General features: G+C 42.6%; 1 protein-coding gene and 1 long non-coding RNA gene across 10 annotated transcripts in view; one reads left to right on the top strand and one right to left on the bottom strand.

Moving 5' to 3' along the window:
• LOC117358247 (nuclear receptor subfamily 1 group D member 2-like) overlaps nt 1-16,976 on the bottom strand; it is a 28,306-nt gene extending 11,330 nt beyond the window's left edge. The window contains exons 1-4 of one of the 9 annotated variants that reach the window (XM_033939942.1): nt 16,753-16,976; nt 3,894-4,184; nt 3,000-3,088; nt 1,917-2,061 (exon numbers count right to left, since the gene is read on the bottom strand). In XM_033939942.1, the coding sequence (XP_033795833.1) occupies nt 1,917-2,061; nt 3,000-3,088; nt 3,894-4,184; nt 16,753-16,765 (538 nt within the window). In that variant the 5' untranslated portion in view covers nt 16,766-16,976. Of the gene's footprint in view, nt 1-1,916; nt 2,062-2,999; nt 3,089-3,893; nt 4,185-5,368; nt 5,390-5,430; nt 5,885-6,186; nt 6,263-15,536; nt 15,656-16,031; nt 16,056-16,752 lie in introns of those variants that run through there. The other 8 variants (XM_033939951.1, XM_033939948.1, XM_033939949.1 and 5 more) reach the window with 8 other exon arrangements.
• LOC117358248 lies at nt 5,948-10,238 on the top strand. Its single transcript, XR_004538975.1, has 4 exons — nt 5,948-6,231; nt 8,616-8,682; nt 8,831-8,915; nt 9,511-10,238. It is a non-coding gene; the product is annotated as an uncharacterized LOC117358248 (long non-coding RNA).
• Nucleotides 16,977-17,656: the final 680 nt, after the last annotated feature.

Genomic DNA, 17,656 nt, shown 5'->3' with positions numbered 1-17,656 from the left:
TAGAGGTGGGGTCACCAGTGGTATGCCTCACTGGGTCGCTGACAGCTACATGTCATCTATGATGGGCTGAGTCAGTCCTGGTTCTACTCATCCCTCCTCCTTCTATTAAATACAGAAGCAGAAGATATTTGAGTTCATGCAGTCTGACCAATTTCATTCCTGGCACAATGCTGTTTTCTTACAGAAATTTAGAAGTGGTATGCTTTGGACAAACACAGAGCTTAGCGATGAAAGCAGGTGCAAGGTAACGAGTAAAAGAAATGAGAAAAAGGGTTTGAATGTTTGTTCAGTTAGATGAACTTTTAGAGGGCCAAATTTCTGCACAGGGATCAGGAAACCTAATCTAATCTAAGGCTTGGCTTTATATACCAAGACATCAGTCCAAGAAAGCTCGACTCGGTTTACAATAGTTAACTTAACAAATAAAAACCATGAGGAATGAGACTAAGTTTCAGAAGATTAATTTTTAAAGTGTTTAGCAACTAAAATGGTTTTTAAAGATTTACGAAAAAGTTGAAGTGAACCGGAACTTCTTAAAAGAAGTGGGAGATCATTCCAAAGTTGAGAAAGCTTAAAAAAAATCAAAGATTGAGTGAAAATCTTGACTCCTTTTATCTGGATTCCCTTACTTCCCTCCCCCTGGATTTGATGGACACACAAGAAAGACAGTGGCTTCATACTGAGCTGCATCCTCCTCTGCCATGCAGCTGTGTGGTATCCTAAGCAGTTAAAGTGACTAGTGAGAGCCAGGGCAGTAGATCAGCACTGTAGGAGGAGAAGTGCAAGAGAGGAAGTTTGAAGCATGCACCGTGGGACGATGGGGTGTATGTGTGTTGTGGGTTAAGGGGTTTTCATAAGAGAGAACTATGGATATCTGTACTGGAGAGCAATGGAGAGCGAGCTATTTGGGGGCGAGTGGCATTTGGGGGCTAATTTGAGAAACAGAAGGTCCCAGATAACTGAACACAGGGGAGAGAAGAAAGTTGGAGAATAGGGAAAGAAAGCTGAAAGGGGCAAAGAGAAAGAAAGGTGGAATTGTCCATCTTGGAGGGAACAGAGAATGTTGAGGGCTGAACGTGAGGGGGGATATTAAGCCTAAGGAAGGGTTCAAGCTAAATTGGGTAATGACATCACTGGAGGGGGGGGGAAGAGGACGAAGCCTTAGCAGGGAGCAAGCGGGAGATTTTAAGCTTAACTTAGGGAAGAGCCAGACCTTTATGATGGGGGAATTCTACACAAAACTATTACCAATAAAGGATACATAAATTATTTTTTTTTGTACAGAATTCCTCCAGTAGTAAAAGAGGGAAGAATACAAACCAGTGGACAGAAAGCAGGGGTGTGATTGCATCAGGCTTCCACTAAGGCAGGGAAAACCTTTACTGCACAGTCATGATTATAATCTTAACATCAATGAGCACGAGGTGGCCAGATGTTTCAGACAATAGCTAGTTTTCACAGCTGTTTGGATTACTACAAACTGTGGTGGTAAGCCAGAGAAGGAGTACCCAGATATTGGATTAGGTATGGGACTTGTTAAGGATCAAAGTGGAAGACAAAAGAACCTCCCAGCTGAAATGGTGGAAACTGCCACAAAAGTTAGAACAGAACTGAGAGATTCAGTAAATGAGATGGAAGTGGGGTTGCTAGTGTGGGGAATTTATATGCTCATGTACCCATGGTAGTAAAGAATCAGACAAGAAGACAGTTGGACAGCCTGGATAGGCTAAGTAATGCGTGGCATCATCTTCCGTGTTAATAAGTTTGCAAAACCAGGACCGGCTCAGCCCATCCTAATAATGTGGATGGTTAGTGATCCCAGTGGTAATATGATGCCATTTTGGCATAGCATGTTAATAAAGACAGCCTAGAATTAGCCTGGTAAGACTGCTGGAATTGGTGCAATTGGTACTCACCATCTCTGGACATGCCAACAGAGAGGCACTTCTTGAAGCGGCAGTGCTGACATCGGTTACGGTTCATCCGCATGATCAGGCAGTTCTCATTTTTCATGCACATTTTGTAGTGAATGTTCTGTTGGATGCTCCTCCGGAAAAAACCCTGCAGTGACAGAACACAAGAGGCTCAGGTTATAGAGCAATCACATGATCAGCCCATACTATGAAAAATACTAGGAACTGGATGGTGGACTGGGAGACTCCACAGTCACTAATAAGTGACCCAGTTCCTGAGCCGAGAATGTAGGCTGACCTAGCTTTTTAACATCTAACTCCTCCTCTCAGGGCTGACTGTACCACTAGGCAGACAATGTGTTCAACTAGGTGACAGCACAGTGCCAGCACTGCCAGCAAAGAGAGCAGAAGGGAGGCCCTTTAAAAGCCACTGTCACCAGTGAGCCTTTCAGCAACCCTACTTAAAACCTGACTACATTGTAGGAAGGGGTGGGAAGTGGCAGGCAGTAAGCATAAGTGTGAATTGATGCTAAAACACCTTTTCTGTTTCTGTATTTGCCAACTCTGCCACCCCCACCTGAAACTTTGTACTTTCTTTGGGTGGCAAGGGCAGCAACAGTGGGGTCAGGGGAAGATAGGTGAGAGATGCTGGAGACCTTGTGGAGAAAGGAAGGAAAGGAGAGACCTGCTAGACACTTTGAGGGGGGCAGTATGAGGGAGAGAGATGCTAGACACCTTGGGGGTATAGAGGAGAGAGATGTCAGAGACCTGGCGAGGTGCTAAATACAAAAAATAAGAGGAATGAGGGCATCTGGTACCCTTAGGCTAGTTCTGCCTCCTCCTCCTTCCCATTGCTTTCTGGTACTTGTGGTGCCAGATACAAATAGAACTGTAGAAACATGACGGCAGATAAAGGCCAAATGGCCCATCAAGCCTTAAGGACTACAAATACCACAATACAGTGGGGCTAAACTTTCAAAATGACTTGCAGTTAACCTAATCTACAATTTCTGAGTCACTCTATGCTTGATTAGGTTCAAGCCTGTAAATCTCATTCATACAAAGGGAGTACAATTCCCTGCTTACCTTGCAGCCCTCGCAGGCATGGACACCGTAGTGGAAGCCAGATGCGATGTCTCCGCATACTTTGCACAGCAGCACCATTCCACCTGTTTCTGCAACAAAAGAACCTAGTGCTGTTAGGACAAATAACCCTAAGATCTATGGCTTCCTCACTAGACCCCATTTACCCAGTTTCTCCTCTCCCTCCTGGTTTTCACTATCTGTGGAAGAGGTGCAGGGCTTTCCAAACCTACTCTGATTACCCCACCCCAGAGCCAGTCAGAACATCAGGAGATCCACTAGGAAAATGCCTGACATGAATTTATATAGTGTCTTTAGTTTATGGATACTCATAAAAACCACCATGTGAACCTGAATGGCCATGAGGTCGCTGAGGCAGGGATGGAAAGCTCAGACATAATACAATAGACCCTCAGTTAACCGGCACCCATGGGGATTCATAGATGCTGGATAAATGTAGTTTCTGGTTGCTTGAGAGTTACTATTAAAAACAGGCCTAACTAATACTATACCCCATTCTATGCCATACCATCAACTGTTCCAGACGTGGTACTCAGGTGTGGCGTGCCAAGTTTACACTTACATTTCTGCCAGAAATTGATTTTATTTTCATTTAAAGTATTACAGTATTTCTTTGATTTTTTTTTTAATGGCTGCTTAGGAGTTCTGGTAGCTTGAGTTCCGGTTAACAGAGAGTCTGTTGTATAAACAAATTCTGCTAAAGGTGCAGCTAACTTAAAGTTGCCTAGAACAGCCAATTACAAGCCATGATTTTTTCCTATCGCATGCAAGTTCTGATTTCCTTATGGAAAAAAGTATCTAAAAAGCTCTGAAACTGAAAACACTCTGGTTGGTCAATAGCAATTTATGGCATGTAGCAGAATGCCAGCCACTCACTTGTAAAGGTGCCCATCACGCTGTTTGGCTTAGCTCCTGTTGATCTGCCCTGGGAAGGGGGTGACTGTCCTTTGCTGGGATACCTCACGGCTCTCTCAGGAAACTGGAAAGCAGCCTTGGGAGACACTGGTGAGCTGGCCCCCCGTGGATTCAGCACTCTGAATTCAATTGGTGCCATCTCTTCAGGCGAAGACGGAAGGGAAGAGGGGGAAGGAGCCAGGTCTCCACTGGAGGGACTGTCTGGGGAGGGTGCAGAAGAAGCTGTAGAGCCTACATAGAGGATCACGCCACCTGCAAGGACAAGCAGAGAGAACTGTTCAGCTTTTCCTATCTAAGACATTCCTGATACTGTACATAACACTGTAATCCATAGGGTTCGGGCGTCCCCCACCCCAGAGAACTCTGAACGTATGGAGGTTAAGTGTTGCCCTACCCACTAGAATAAATGTGGGCTCTGAACCAGACAATGTGCTAAAAAGATAGTAATCTTGCCCTGCAAACACAATGCTGTATTTGTTATTCTTGTAAGCATTATTTTAATCCCCAGCCAGCTGAAATATGATTTTTCTCCATAAACAAAAGAACTGCCAGTATTCTTGCTAAGAGTTTCTGGATCTCTCTGCTCTGAAAGTTTTGACCTATCGTACACCTTTAGCTGATATCCATGTATATTCAGGATATACACAATGAATATACATTAAATAAAGGAGGCGGCTTATGATCTGTGGAAGCAGCCTAGCTCTCAGGGAAAGCAAAGCCCTATACAAGAAGCTGAGCAAATGCCTACATAATATGGGGGCAGAACAGGATACATCCAAAGTTATTGTTGCTCATGGCAACCAGTTACTGAAGGGTTCATACTTTTTTTTTTCACAAGGATAGTTATGTTGAATAATCAAGATATATTCTTTTTGTCTCTAAATGTTTATTCCAGGTTTTCTTTCTTGCTTATACTGAAATTCAGATCATCCTAAATCAGTGTTCACTAATCTTTCAGCATCCGTGACCCCAATTTGCATGGCCATTGAAGGTGCATGACCCTTGGAAGATGGAAAATGATACCCTGTTTAGTGCCCCCTAAGTTATGACCCCAAATGTGGGTTTCACATCCTCGTTGGGGGTTGGAACTAAGCCACAGCTTGATAAGCTGTGTCTTAGGGGGGGGGGGGGGTTCACAGACTTTCTTGACGCTAAGATCAAAAATTCATTATCCCCCCTCCTAGTGTTTTTAGCGCCAGAAACCGCGGTAACAGCTCATAGGAATTCTATGAGCGTTGGAGCTGTTATCACCACAGCCTGTGCTAAAAACACTAGTGGGCTTTGTAAAGAATGGCCATATTTGTGGTGCATTGCATGCTATGCTCCCTGTAATGATCGCAATGTATTTCAGTTATTTAAAATGAATCAAACCACTGTTTTGTGAAAATTCAAATTTTGGATCAATAAGATTTCTTTTTAACAGAAAAAGAGAGCACCTGTAAAACCTATGCACTCAAACTACTGGACATAATGTAGAAGGAAATAAACGTGCCACCACCTGCTAACAAAGAGAACTAGAGCTGAAAAGGTCCAGGGGAGACGCCAACAAAATGAAACGGACAACCGTAGTACATAATACCAGGCAAGAAATGAAGAGTGCCTGCCTTCAGCACTCTAAAGCAGCAGATCCCCCAAAAAAAGCAGCGACACCGCACTTCGCTCTACTGCACTACTTTTCAACTGTTTAATGGTAAAATACACAAATCTCTCTCCTCCTCCCTTTCGGCGCAGATCTGTGCTTAGGAATGTTCTATCTGCCTAAAGCCGCGATCTCCAGGATCGCCCGATTCTCCTCCCTTCGCCATTCAGGTCACAGGCTCACGTGTCTCCTCCCGCCGCTCCGCCACCTGATCGGCTGCTCACATGGCCGCTGCGGCCCAGATCCTGCAGGGAGGAGGGAGCCGCAGGCGCATTCCAGCCGCTCGGCGAGGCGGAGCCCCGGCTTCCCACGGTCACACGTGTACGGTCCGCATGCCCGATGAGCAGGCGCGCCACAGGAGGGCGAAGGTACACCTGAGGAAAGACAGCGCGCTGGGGCCCGCGCCGCGAGCTGCCCCCCGTTTGCAAATCATGTCGCGCGGCAGGGAGCAGTCACTCGCGCGCTCCTTTGGCCAAAAATTCGTGTTAATAGTACATGTTGTTCCTGCTGTACAGAAATATGCCACTGGGCCATCCACCCCTAGAAGCGGCTGCATTTTGTTTTGTAGAGTGCTTATAATAATCGTAAAGCGCATCAGGATCTCAACTGACAAACCTCTAACATTGAAGCAGTAGGTTCCCAGTAAAAGCTGCCTGGCTGGTAAGGTAGTACGAGGAACTGCAATAATACACACACACACACACAAAAAAAAAAAAAGAGCAACATGTAAGAGAAATGGGGTTAGGAGGGCAGGCAACAGGAGAGCAGCGGGGAATTAGTGGAGCTGGCAGAAGACATGATTTACACATGCAGATTAATCTTTCTCCATCACTAAATCACAGGAGAAAATAAAGTTTGTTTGGTTTTCTCTAGGTAGGTTAAAAACAAATTATTCCCTAACTGTCCAGGAGGGCTTCCTCTCTATCTAATGCACCTGGGGCAATGGGGATTAAGTGATTTGCCCAGGGTCACAAGGCTTCATTTTGAGATTGTTACTCCTACCTTATGCATTTTATTTGACTCAGTTTTCACAAGATGAGATTATTGAACCTGTCCTGGGGATCACCTGGCCAGCTGGGTTTTCAGGATACCCACAATGAATATGCATGAAAGATGGAGCTGCATGCTAATACATCTCATGCATATTCATTGTAGGCATCCTGGAAACCCAATAGGCCAGGTGGCCACCCTTTAGCTTATACCCACCTCAATTTTCAAGCTCCCCCTATCTTCCGATGAAATTTTAATTACCAGCCTCAACAGTTATCACATCAACATTCCCCCCTCCTAGAATGATAAACTCTGAAAATTGTTCACTCTTCCTACAGCTACAAACAGGTTCTGCTGGTGTTTTTTGGGGCTAGGACATATTGCTTTTCTCTGATTGCAGGTGCTTTTTACGTTCCATCCTCCCTTCAAAATAATATGGAGGGTCAGTTTAAGACAGACTAAGCAGTCACCTAGGGAACTAGAGCGTCCAGCGATATATCAGATATATTCATGAAACATGCCATTTCCACATGTCTACACCGCCATGCGGAAGCTGTCTTAAGAGTGGTTCACATGTTCATTAGAAATAATATTATAAGAAAAGAAATGAAGTTACACTATTAATAGGACATTAGGGGATTCAGATTCGTTTGCTTAATCCAAAGACTATAGCCCTTAGGCCACCCACTTCAGTCCATAATAGAATAGATTTAGGGGCTTCTTTTCAAAGCACTTAGATGGTACTTTGTGTGTCTTGAGTCCCTTAATAAACTGACCAAAAGTATCTTTGAATAAAAAAAGTCTTTAGGCTTGTCTTAAATGTATTAAAGGAGCTCTCAAGACATTAAATGATTTGGTAATGTATTCCAGAAGGAAGGGCCAAAATTCTGGTTCTGACATAGTTTAAACAGACACATCTTAAGAAGTGCCACATCCACGTGCAGTTGTCTCATTTTAGAAATCTACGCATGGAAGTGCCACCAGTTAAGAAATAAGGCTCTAATTTTACTTGGTTTCATTTTAGATGTAGACATAAACTACCTGGGATTAAGGAGAATGACTCCCTTAATCCCTTGCGTGAAACTGTGGCTGAAATGAGCACTTTTTTTTAAACTCCTAGTTCCCTTAAATCCTGACATGGAAATATTTTCAAAAATAAAACAAAACTGCAGAAAGGAATGTACAAGGTACAGGAAATTTTTATTAAAAGTCAATAAAAAATTATATTCCAAAGGATGGCTCTCATACACATTTCGCTGTGGGAATTTTTCCCCCATATGTGTTTTCTCTCTAAAATTGAGAATATACATGTAGTTTTGAGTCCAGCTCAAACCATGGCCCCTTGAAATCTCTACATGGGTTGGGTGGAGTAGAGGCTTCCTAAAATCAGTATTGTACATTTGTATTCAATGCACAGTACACATATAAATGCCTTTAATTATACTGTATGTCAGTGTCTTGCAAACTTTACAAGCCAAGGCACACTAAACTGGTGGCTACAGCTCGAGGGCACCTAGAAGTGCACTGATGCGCCCATGTTTCATCGCCAGTGATAATTCTCTCCAGAATACTTGGATATTCTTCATACCATCTCAGAAACTGGGTCGCAACCTCCACATGCTGTTGCTTGTGCAGATCAGTAAGCCGTTTGGTAACTCATCATGCAGACTTTCCTGTATCCCAAGTCATCATGCATTATGGCAAATGCAGATCCATAGCTGATATCCAAATTTGCAGCCAACTGACACAATTATCCGTCAGTCTTCTCTAATCAAGCCATCTGCCCTGTCAATGTGCTCTTGTGTGTGTAATGTTGATAGGCGACCAGAATGACCTTTGTTGGTTACATCTGTTCTTCCTGCTTTAAACCTTTTTACCCATAATCCTTTTGTTGATCCATTGTGCTATGTCCATACTAAGAAAATATCCGACGATGAATTTCCACAGGTTTCACGCCCTCTGCCCAAAGTGCACTATTGCTCATTGTTCTGTCTTATCTCCCCTTAACCATCTCTAACCTGAAAAGCCCTAACATTTTTAATCATTCCTCATAGGATCCACCTCCCTGAACTAGACTCTGCTGCCAGCAAGCACTCTGCTAGAATCTGCTTCAATACTCTTGTAAGTAATGTACACAGAAAACTTGGCTAAGCATTTTCTGCAGAGAAAACAGATTTCACAATTGTGTGGTCTTTATCTGCTAGTGACAAGATTAGCACTACAGCAGGGAAATGTGCCATTTTTTAAAGCAGATGTCTGCTTCTGTTAGGCAATGCAGTGCAGAGGGATTGAAGATGCATGTTAAACCCCCCAAGAATGACTTTGAAGGTCTCTTCATGCTGCCTGTTTTCTAGGTAAGTTGGTTTAACTAAACCAGGTCAGCAGTGCAACCCTATTACAACTGGTCACCAATACAGTGATTTGCTGTGGGAGAGGCTATGGCAGTGTAATCAGAGTTTTCTCTGCAATTAAGGCTTGAAACTGGATTAAAGTACTAACACCCTAAGTAGGTCTCCAACACACTTCTTGAAAACTAGTAGCCCCCACAGCATGGGTACGGAGTGACCCAATTAAATATCTCTTAATAATTTTATTTATTTTTATCTAGCCAGTCCTCCCCAAGGAACCCAAAATGAGTTACAATTTGTTCGATGTTCTTAATCCAAGCTCTTCATTCAGTGTAACTTTCTTAAAATCAAACTAATCTGGGATTTCTAGCTCAGGACAACTCCAAGCAGAAAATCAGAACTGTTTTTCCACACACTTGGGTTATTTACTGCTCAGAATATAATCCAAAGTTCAGAATGTTGACTAGGGAAACCTGGCATTTCAGTGGCAGGGTTCAGCCTGTGTTTGATGTTTAGGTCAGGGCTTCTGCTGGCCAGGACTAGAGATGCTACGTAAAGAAGTTCCAGTGGTCACTGCATAATGGCAACATCTACTGGTTAGATTTAGGACCCAGGACTGCCTGGACCTTGCCCAAGAACTGTTCTTGCAATGACTGGGCCAACTGAGAGATGAAATAGAAAAGGTAATTGCGAATGAAGGTTCATGACTGGATCCCAGCCCTGGTTCTGACTGAGCTGCACGTCCAAAAGAGCTGGAGAAAACTGCCAGACTTTAAACAAAATCAAATATGGTTGCATATTTCAAGAGACACAGATCATCATTAAAAATCTCAACTTGCACTTGAAGAGTCCAGGAGGGGTAAAATAAACTTACCATAAAGTATAGGCAGGTATACATGCTAGAGTTGAGAGTCGGGGAAAACTTCTCTTTATGTTTTTGATGAAATTAACAGTATTAACTTTCTTCAAATTAGTCCCTTATTTTCTAACCTCTGTTACTGTCTCTTCTATCTATATACTCCTTCTTTGTTTACACCCTGTGCTATCTATTAAAATGTTTTATCGTGCTTTGAGACGAGGTTGCGGGGTGGTAAACTTAGGAGCAATATCAGGAAATACTTCTTCAAGAGGGTGGTGGATGCCTAGAATGGTGGTGGAGGCAAAAACAGTGAGTTCAAAATGTGTGGGATAGACACACAGGATCCCTAAATAGAGGATAGTATCGACACAAAACAGATCAATCGACACAAAACAGATCAAAACTAGAACTTCATTTATGATGCGCAGGAATGGTGCTTAAATGGAAGCCCAGCAGCAGGAAAGTAAAGACGATGGATAGACTTCTATGGTCTGTTTCCAGTAATGGCAAGACAGATCGGGGGGGGGGGGGGGGCTGGAGTTAGCTGTGACGGCGACTTCAGCAGTGGGACAGTGTGGGGTGGTGTAGCCAATGCCGGACAGACTTCTGCGGTGTCCATCCCATAAGCGGCAAAAAGCATCAAGAGCAATTATATGTATTTTATACCACATTCAAATTTTCAAGTCTTACCTATCTTGCAGGGGGAGGGGGGGAGAAAGACATCTTATACTGAAACTTAGCAAGTAAAACAAGTTACTGGTGTGTTGCCTTGAGAATGAATGTGACTGTTGGGCAGACTGGATGGACCACACAGGTCTTTCTTTATCTGCCGCCATTTACTATGTTACTATGCCATACTTTGTACTGTAATTTGAATAAAAAATTTTTTTTTACTGCTGTAATTGTCTATTGCTTATGTTTAACTTATTCTTGCTGTACATTGCTTTGAGTGAACTCCTTCAAAAAGGCAGTAGATAAATCCTAATAATAATATTATTATGGTAAAATTAAAGGGAGGATGGCCAAATGTATGGAACAGTCTTAGATTTATGCGATGTTATAACAACTAAGCTTATAGTTGAGTTGCTTGATGGGTTATTTGAAACTCTTGTTATCAGATTAGACATGCCTTTGTACTGATCTGTGCAATGAAAATTTAATAAAAATTTAAATTAAAAAAAAAAATACCTCAACTTGCTTGCTTTTGTGGGCATCGGGAAACCTGCCCAGTTTATCACTCGCCTCATAAATTACAGTGTCTGTTAGGAGAGGATAAAGCCATTAGACTGCTCATATACCACCACTTAGCAGCAGCCAGCTGATCACTATTCCTGTCCCAGATGTTTACTAAAGCTAATAGCACAGCTTGGTTCCGCGCCCACATTCTCCACCCCAGCATCTTCTGACTCACCACAAATCTTTCCTAAATTTAACGTGTTTCAAAAACTGGTACACGTGCTGTCTCAAAGACAAACAGAATGGAGCAAGAGATGCCAGCATCACTGCCATACTGAGGGGATGAAACAGTCTTCCTCTGCAATCAGCTTGCACAATAATATAGACCTTGCTCTGTACTTAAGGTACCTTGGCACAAGGTAACCAGGTCACAGCAGTCTGCAAGGCAGAGGAGCTTTTTCCAAATGGGTGCTGATAATCTTTTGGAGATTGAGACAGACAAAGCTGAACATGTTCACTTCGAGATTCTTTTACTTAGCACCTTTAGCTTTATTATAAAAATCCCCCAAATAAGTAATTGAGCAAATATGGCTTCACATTAGTGAACAATTTGGTCCAAAAATGTCTGATGCAAAAAAGGTCAATCAATCCCCTTCCCAATCCGTTGTAATAATCGTCATATTCCCTTCAGAGTAATGTCTCCAAATTAGTTTTGCACATTATGGTGACAGGTATGAAGATCAATTCTAAGTCCTGCTATGTTGGAAATTCTCTCTTTCTCTCAGCTTCACTGTTAATATTTGTCTTAGCATTTGTATAATGCCAAACACAGCCTCCTTCTGGAAGTCATGAGGTGTAATATGCACACACAATATATCAAGGTGCACATGGAAATGTTTGTTAATTGGGCTGGTGGCACTGTGTATGCTGCTTATGTTTGCTGATCTATGAGGGTCAATTGAAAGGTTTCCGGCCTAACCAACAAAGACCAAGATTAGAATTAGAATTGTATAAGTGTCCAGCAGATGGAATTGACAAACATCTATAACTAGATTTTTAAGTCAATTGGACATCTAGTTTTGTTGTGTCAGCCTTTTAAAGTGAACAACTGTTCCACTTTATAAAGAGTTAACAAAATTGAATTTTGTGCCATGATAAAATTCCTTAATTTGAACAGAAAATCACCTACAGAAATTAAATCTGAGTTAGATGCAGCGTATAGTGATGCGTCTCCTTCAATTTCAATGGCTGCTGAGTTTAAATGTGACCAGACCAGCATTGTTGATGAAGAATGCTCCGGATGTCCAAAATCAGCAAAAACCAACAAAATGGTTGATGAAGTTCACCAAATCGTGATGGAAGATCGACAGTTGACCCTAAAGGAGAAAGCAAAGGCTGCCGGCATTTCATAAGAACGTGTACACACCATCCTACATGAATATTTAGGCATGAGGAAGTTCAAACCAAAAACGTGTTTGATTAGACATTTTGAAAACATGTCTTGAGTGTTTTAAATGCAATGAGAGTGACTTTTTGCGGCCTTTTGTAACTATGGATGAGACTTGAGTTCATCTCGTACTCCCAGGACAAAACAACAATCCAAACAATAGATGAACCAACACTGAAGGAAGCGAAAATGGCTCTGTTGGTTGGGAAGGTGATGGCAACCGTCTTTTGAGATTTCCATGAGATAATTTTTATTGACTATCTGGAAAAGGGAAAAACCATTAACGGTGAATACTATGCTGGCTTATTACAATGTCTCAGCACCAAAATCAAGACAAAATGTCCTCATTTGGCACAGAAGAAAGTTCTCTTCCACTAGGAAAACACACTGGCTCACACATCAACAATCGCATTGGCAAAATTGCATGAATTGCTCTCCGGATTTGGCCCCGTAAGACTTCTTTCTGTTTCCAAACCTGTAAAAATGACTGGCTGGGAAGAGATTTTCTTCGGATTCAGCGGTCATAGATACTTTAAATAGCTATTTTCCCAGTTTAGATGTTTCATATTATATTGAAGGCATAAAAGGTCTGGAGCAAATGTATTGGGTTAAAAGAAGACTATGATGAAAATAAATTTCATTTCCCCCCCAAAAAAATGTTTTCTTGATTAGACCAGAAACTTTTCAATTGACCCTCGTACTGCTGTTTCTGTTGAAGATTGCAACCACTCTTGGGATTTTTAGCCTCCTGACTCTGAATTACAGGAAAATCTGAATTGAAGACCCTGGAACAGGCATAAATGTCTACCAGAAATGGAGTTGGAATGACCACCGTCTCTTGCCCAAATATGTCCTTAAGTATTAGGGCTGCCAACTGCCTTCTTTTTCCTTTTCTCTCCATAACACCCTTGCCTTTGGTGACTGTGTTCTAGTTTTACCCTACCTCATGCTTGGACTTGTACAATGGTATTTCTTAAATTAAACCTCTAAGTTAACACATGTAGTACGATAAAAATCATGACTAGATTAACTGGTGACTGTAGAAGAACTCAAGTCTGGCCGCATATTCATCTACAGCTCTCTATCCTGATATAACCCCCTTTTTACAAAATCGCAAAAGCTTTTTTTTTTTTTTTTTTAGCTCAGACTGGTGCATTGAATGCTCTGCGCTGCTCCCGACACTCATAGAGTTCCTATGAGCTTTGGGAGTAGCACAAAGCATTCAGTGCACTGGCCTGCGCTAAAAACTGTTTTTGTGGTTTTGTAAAAGGGGAGGGGGGGGGGTAGTGACAGGAAGTACAACAATCCTGCTGGGGTGGGGCCAAGATACCTCATTCAGGGATATAGCTAGTACTAATTTTTATGGTGAGGCCTCCAATTCACATTGCTCTGTGATGCTGCTGACTGAGTGTAACCTAACTCCAAATGAGTTGGGGGAAGGGGAGGGGAACATGGCCCCACTCAGGCCCACCAATGGTCAGGGTCAGTACAAGGGTAAAGGAGCAACTGAGCAAACCTTCAGCCTAAAACCTCCCCTTCCCTTATGTTTGATAAACTCAATAATCATGATAATCCCAACACCATTCCTCCCACAACAAACCTCTAAAATGTATAACTGGACATCATTCCTCTCATTTTATATAGTGCCCGTTAGGAAACAATTAGTCAAATAACTTCTACACTAAAATAGTGGCTATGTCACTAAAAACAAAAACACTGTGGAGAAGATGTCCAAGATGCAGGCTTTATTGAAGATACAAACATAAAATCCACATAATAAAATGTCTAGGACCCATAAGATGGAAACTGTGGACCCAACACGATGCATGTTTCAATGACCCTAGCTTCCTCAGGGATCCCTAAGAATCATAAGTCAAAGAACATGGATCAAAAGCTGAGAACAACCCTGCTCGAGAGCTCTGCACGAGAGTAATGCTCTCGAACAATCGGACCGTGTTGGGTCCACAGTTCCCATCTTATGGGTCCTAAGACATTTTATTATGTGGATTTTATGACTGTATCTTCAATAAAGCCTACATCTTAGATATCTTCTCCACAGCATTTTTGTTTTTGGTTGTTCTTTGATTCTGTGGAGTACCAGGGTCAATTTCTGTTTGGTTGGGCTATGTCACTAAACAATGGGAAAGCAAGCAGTTGCAAATGTAACTGAATTTAATTGCTTTTGTATAACTTTGTGCTCTAGCATGTAATTGCATGGGACTGGGGACATGAGAGAGGTATGGGCATGTCCAGCAACTATGCACTAGAATACTGTCAGTTATACATATAACTGACAGTGTTCTACATCAACATGACAAAAATGGTCATGCTTAAAGTTATGAAACTGCAGATTTTTGCTAGTAACCTAAAACAGCAATTATACACATAAATTGGCATTATAGAAGTTGTGTTGAGTGGCCAAATTCTAGATGCCTGTGGTTGAATAATGGGAGTGTCAGGACCTTTGCTGCCCCTCAAAGCTGTTAGCCTAGTCTTGTCTAATGCCTGAGCCAACCCTGCTCATAACTCTACTCAGGCACTGCATGCTCTGTGGATGGCAGTGGGTGTTGAACACCTCTAATACTAAACGACATAACAATAGCCCTACTGGGTCAGATCAATGGTCCATGTAGCCCAGTAACTCGTCCTCACGGTGGCCAATCTAGATCACCAGTACCTGGCAAACACCCAAAGAGTGGGTAACATTCCATGCTACAGATCCAGGGCAAGCAGTGACTCCCCACCCCCTGTCTGTCTCAAAACATTGTGTCTGGCTCGCCAATCATTTTAAAACAGGGGTCTCAAAGTCCCTCCTTGAGGGCCGCAATCCAGTCGGGTTTTCAGGATTTCCCCAATGAATATGCATGAGATCTATGTGCAGGCACTGCTTTCAATGCATATTCATTGGGGAAATCCTGAAAACCCAACTGGATTGAGATCCCTGTTTTAAAACATTGTCTCCTACTACCAGGAAAAGCGCCCCTCAATTATTCCAGCAGATCTACCAGCACAAACCACTGATAAAACAAACTAAGCACAAACACAACGCTCTAATATAGATAGTAGGTCAGGCTTGAACCAATAATAAGGTTAATATGCTTGTCTTGATCACACCTAAAAGCAGACCCCTATTAGGGAGAGTCACCTGTAGCCCGATGACTCAACAGTTAGCTCCTTCCAGTCCACGTTTCCCCAACCCCTTTCTCTTCTTCCACCCCGCATTCCAGGCAGCGCCCCTGCTCCGCCCTCACGTGCAAGCGACATGCGGCACGCAGCATACGGCATGTGACCCGCGCGGCTCCGCTAGGCGCACGTGCAGGCCTGGGGAAGAGGCGGTAGGCTATGCGCGCCGCCGGCAAGAGCAAACCCGCCGCAGAAACGTACGCGCGCTGAGGCAGAACCTCTTCGTGGACCACCGTCCAATCCCCCCCCCTCTCCCCGCCTCCAACACATCCCCGCGGCCTTCTCTGCAGAATGTAGCTAGGAGTTCGCGCGCTCGGAAGGAGGGGCTTGTCGCGCGTCACCTGAGCTCTGTAAGCTAAAAGGAGGAAGCTTCTGCCACTGCATAAACATCAATAATAACCATTGTGCTTTTCTTTGCCGACGAAATACGGTCGTTTTCCCGCCCAAAACAAGTTACCATTCGGGAGTAGGATGAGACCAGTGGCAGGTGAAATGCAATCTTGTGCGAATGTCGCAGAGTCCTAAGCAAGACTCTCTCCTTCTGCAGCCCGCCCCCTCCAGAAGTGCAAAGAAACCCGTATCAGTCTGTCCCTGTCAAGAAGAAATTCTTCGACAGCCTCCTAATTTCATTCATTCATATTCAATAAATACCCATGCAAATAAAAATGCCCCAGTAAATATGCTAATGGCCTGCTAACACCCCAGTAAATATGCTAATAAAAGGAGCACACAATAAGTAGCCAGTCATGAAATATATCGACAGAGGTAAATCCAATGTTTACTTCACAAAGTTCATGTAAAAAAAAACAAAAATCATTTTTAAGACTGCGATTTAGAGCAACAACCCCTGCCTACAGTGAAAATACAAACTTTTTAGAAAGATTGTATCTCACCATAATTTTCCTAGGATCTGTACAAAAAAATCATGCATTCATTAAAGTCATAACATAACAATTGCCGCTGCCCGTGGTTATGCACAGCCCAAATAAATTGCAAATAGTGGAGGTCAAGTTGCAGCAGTTCTGGGGTAATATTGATACTAAACACAGTGTCCGTGCATCAAACTTCTATCTGCACAAGCATCCTTAAATTCCTATAAATGTGTCTTAAGGATTTTTTTTATAGTGTCTTCATTATAAATATTGCATACACTATTACAAAAAAATGTTTAATCTTACCTGAATTATCCATTTTTGTTCTGTTTATGTATCTTTTCTAGGGGGAGTAGTATTCACAAATGTACTACAGCTTAAATCAGTCTATCTGTATAAAAGATGAAGTGCCTGTAGTCAGTTGCAGGGATTTTGCGCCAAAGACCTTCTTTGATGGTTTCTGTCTATCCCAATAGCTTCAGATTGCAGCAGACTGTGGAGTGTACTCTGTCATTGTCTCCATGTGTGACTGGCAGGATTCAGGGCAGCGGTGTATATATGTGGATGAGGGTGCTCGATCATGCCCTTGCAAAGGTTTGTGTGCTGCCTCTTAGCCAGGAGAAAAATAAGAGGAGGTTCCTAATTTAGCAGTATGTTTGGCATAGCCATGTATTTAGTAGCTGGCTCATGTGGAGCCTGCATGTGATAAAGTCAGAGGTATGCCCCACTGACACACATTTCAGACAACAGAGAGCTGGAGAGAGATGAGCTAAGCTTCCAGCAGCACATGTGCAGGGGGAGGAGACTGTGGTGAGTAAATGTGCCCATTTATACAAGGCTGAGCTCAGCTTGCATTGACTCAGAGCTGTCTGTCTGCATTGATATGCTTACTGCAGTCTGGAACTGTCTTATCCGGGCCACTGGGAACTGCTGAATTTACAGTAAATCAGTGATAATCAATCCTTGACATATACTGAGCTTCTTTAGCAGCACATTGAGCCTTCAAGAACTACAAATCAGGCAATCTCTTCTTAAATCTTAAGTATATGCACTCCACATGTAATTGTTATTGCAAAAGCTTTTTATTAAAAGAGTCATACCTCAATCTTCTTGTGTATAGTTGCTATAAGATCACAAAATATAACAGTTCATTTACTTTTGACCTTCAGAAAATACTGCTTATATTTTGTTGCTTGGTAAAAATGGATAC

The sequence above is a fragment of the Geotrypetes seraphini genome, chromosome 3 (assembly GCF_902459505.1).
Source record: "Geotrypetes seraphini chromosome 3, aGeoSer1.1, whole genome shotgun sequence".
Lineage (NCBI taxonomy): Eukaryota > Metazoa > Chordata > Amphibia > Gymnophiona > Dermophiidae > Geotrypetes > Geotrypetes seraphini.
This window is presented reverse-complemented; position numbering and strand designations above follow the sequence as displayed.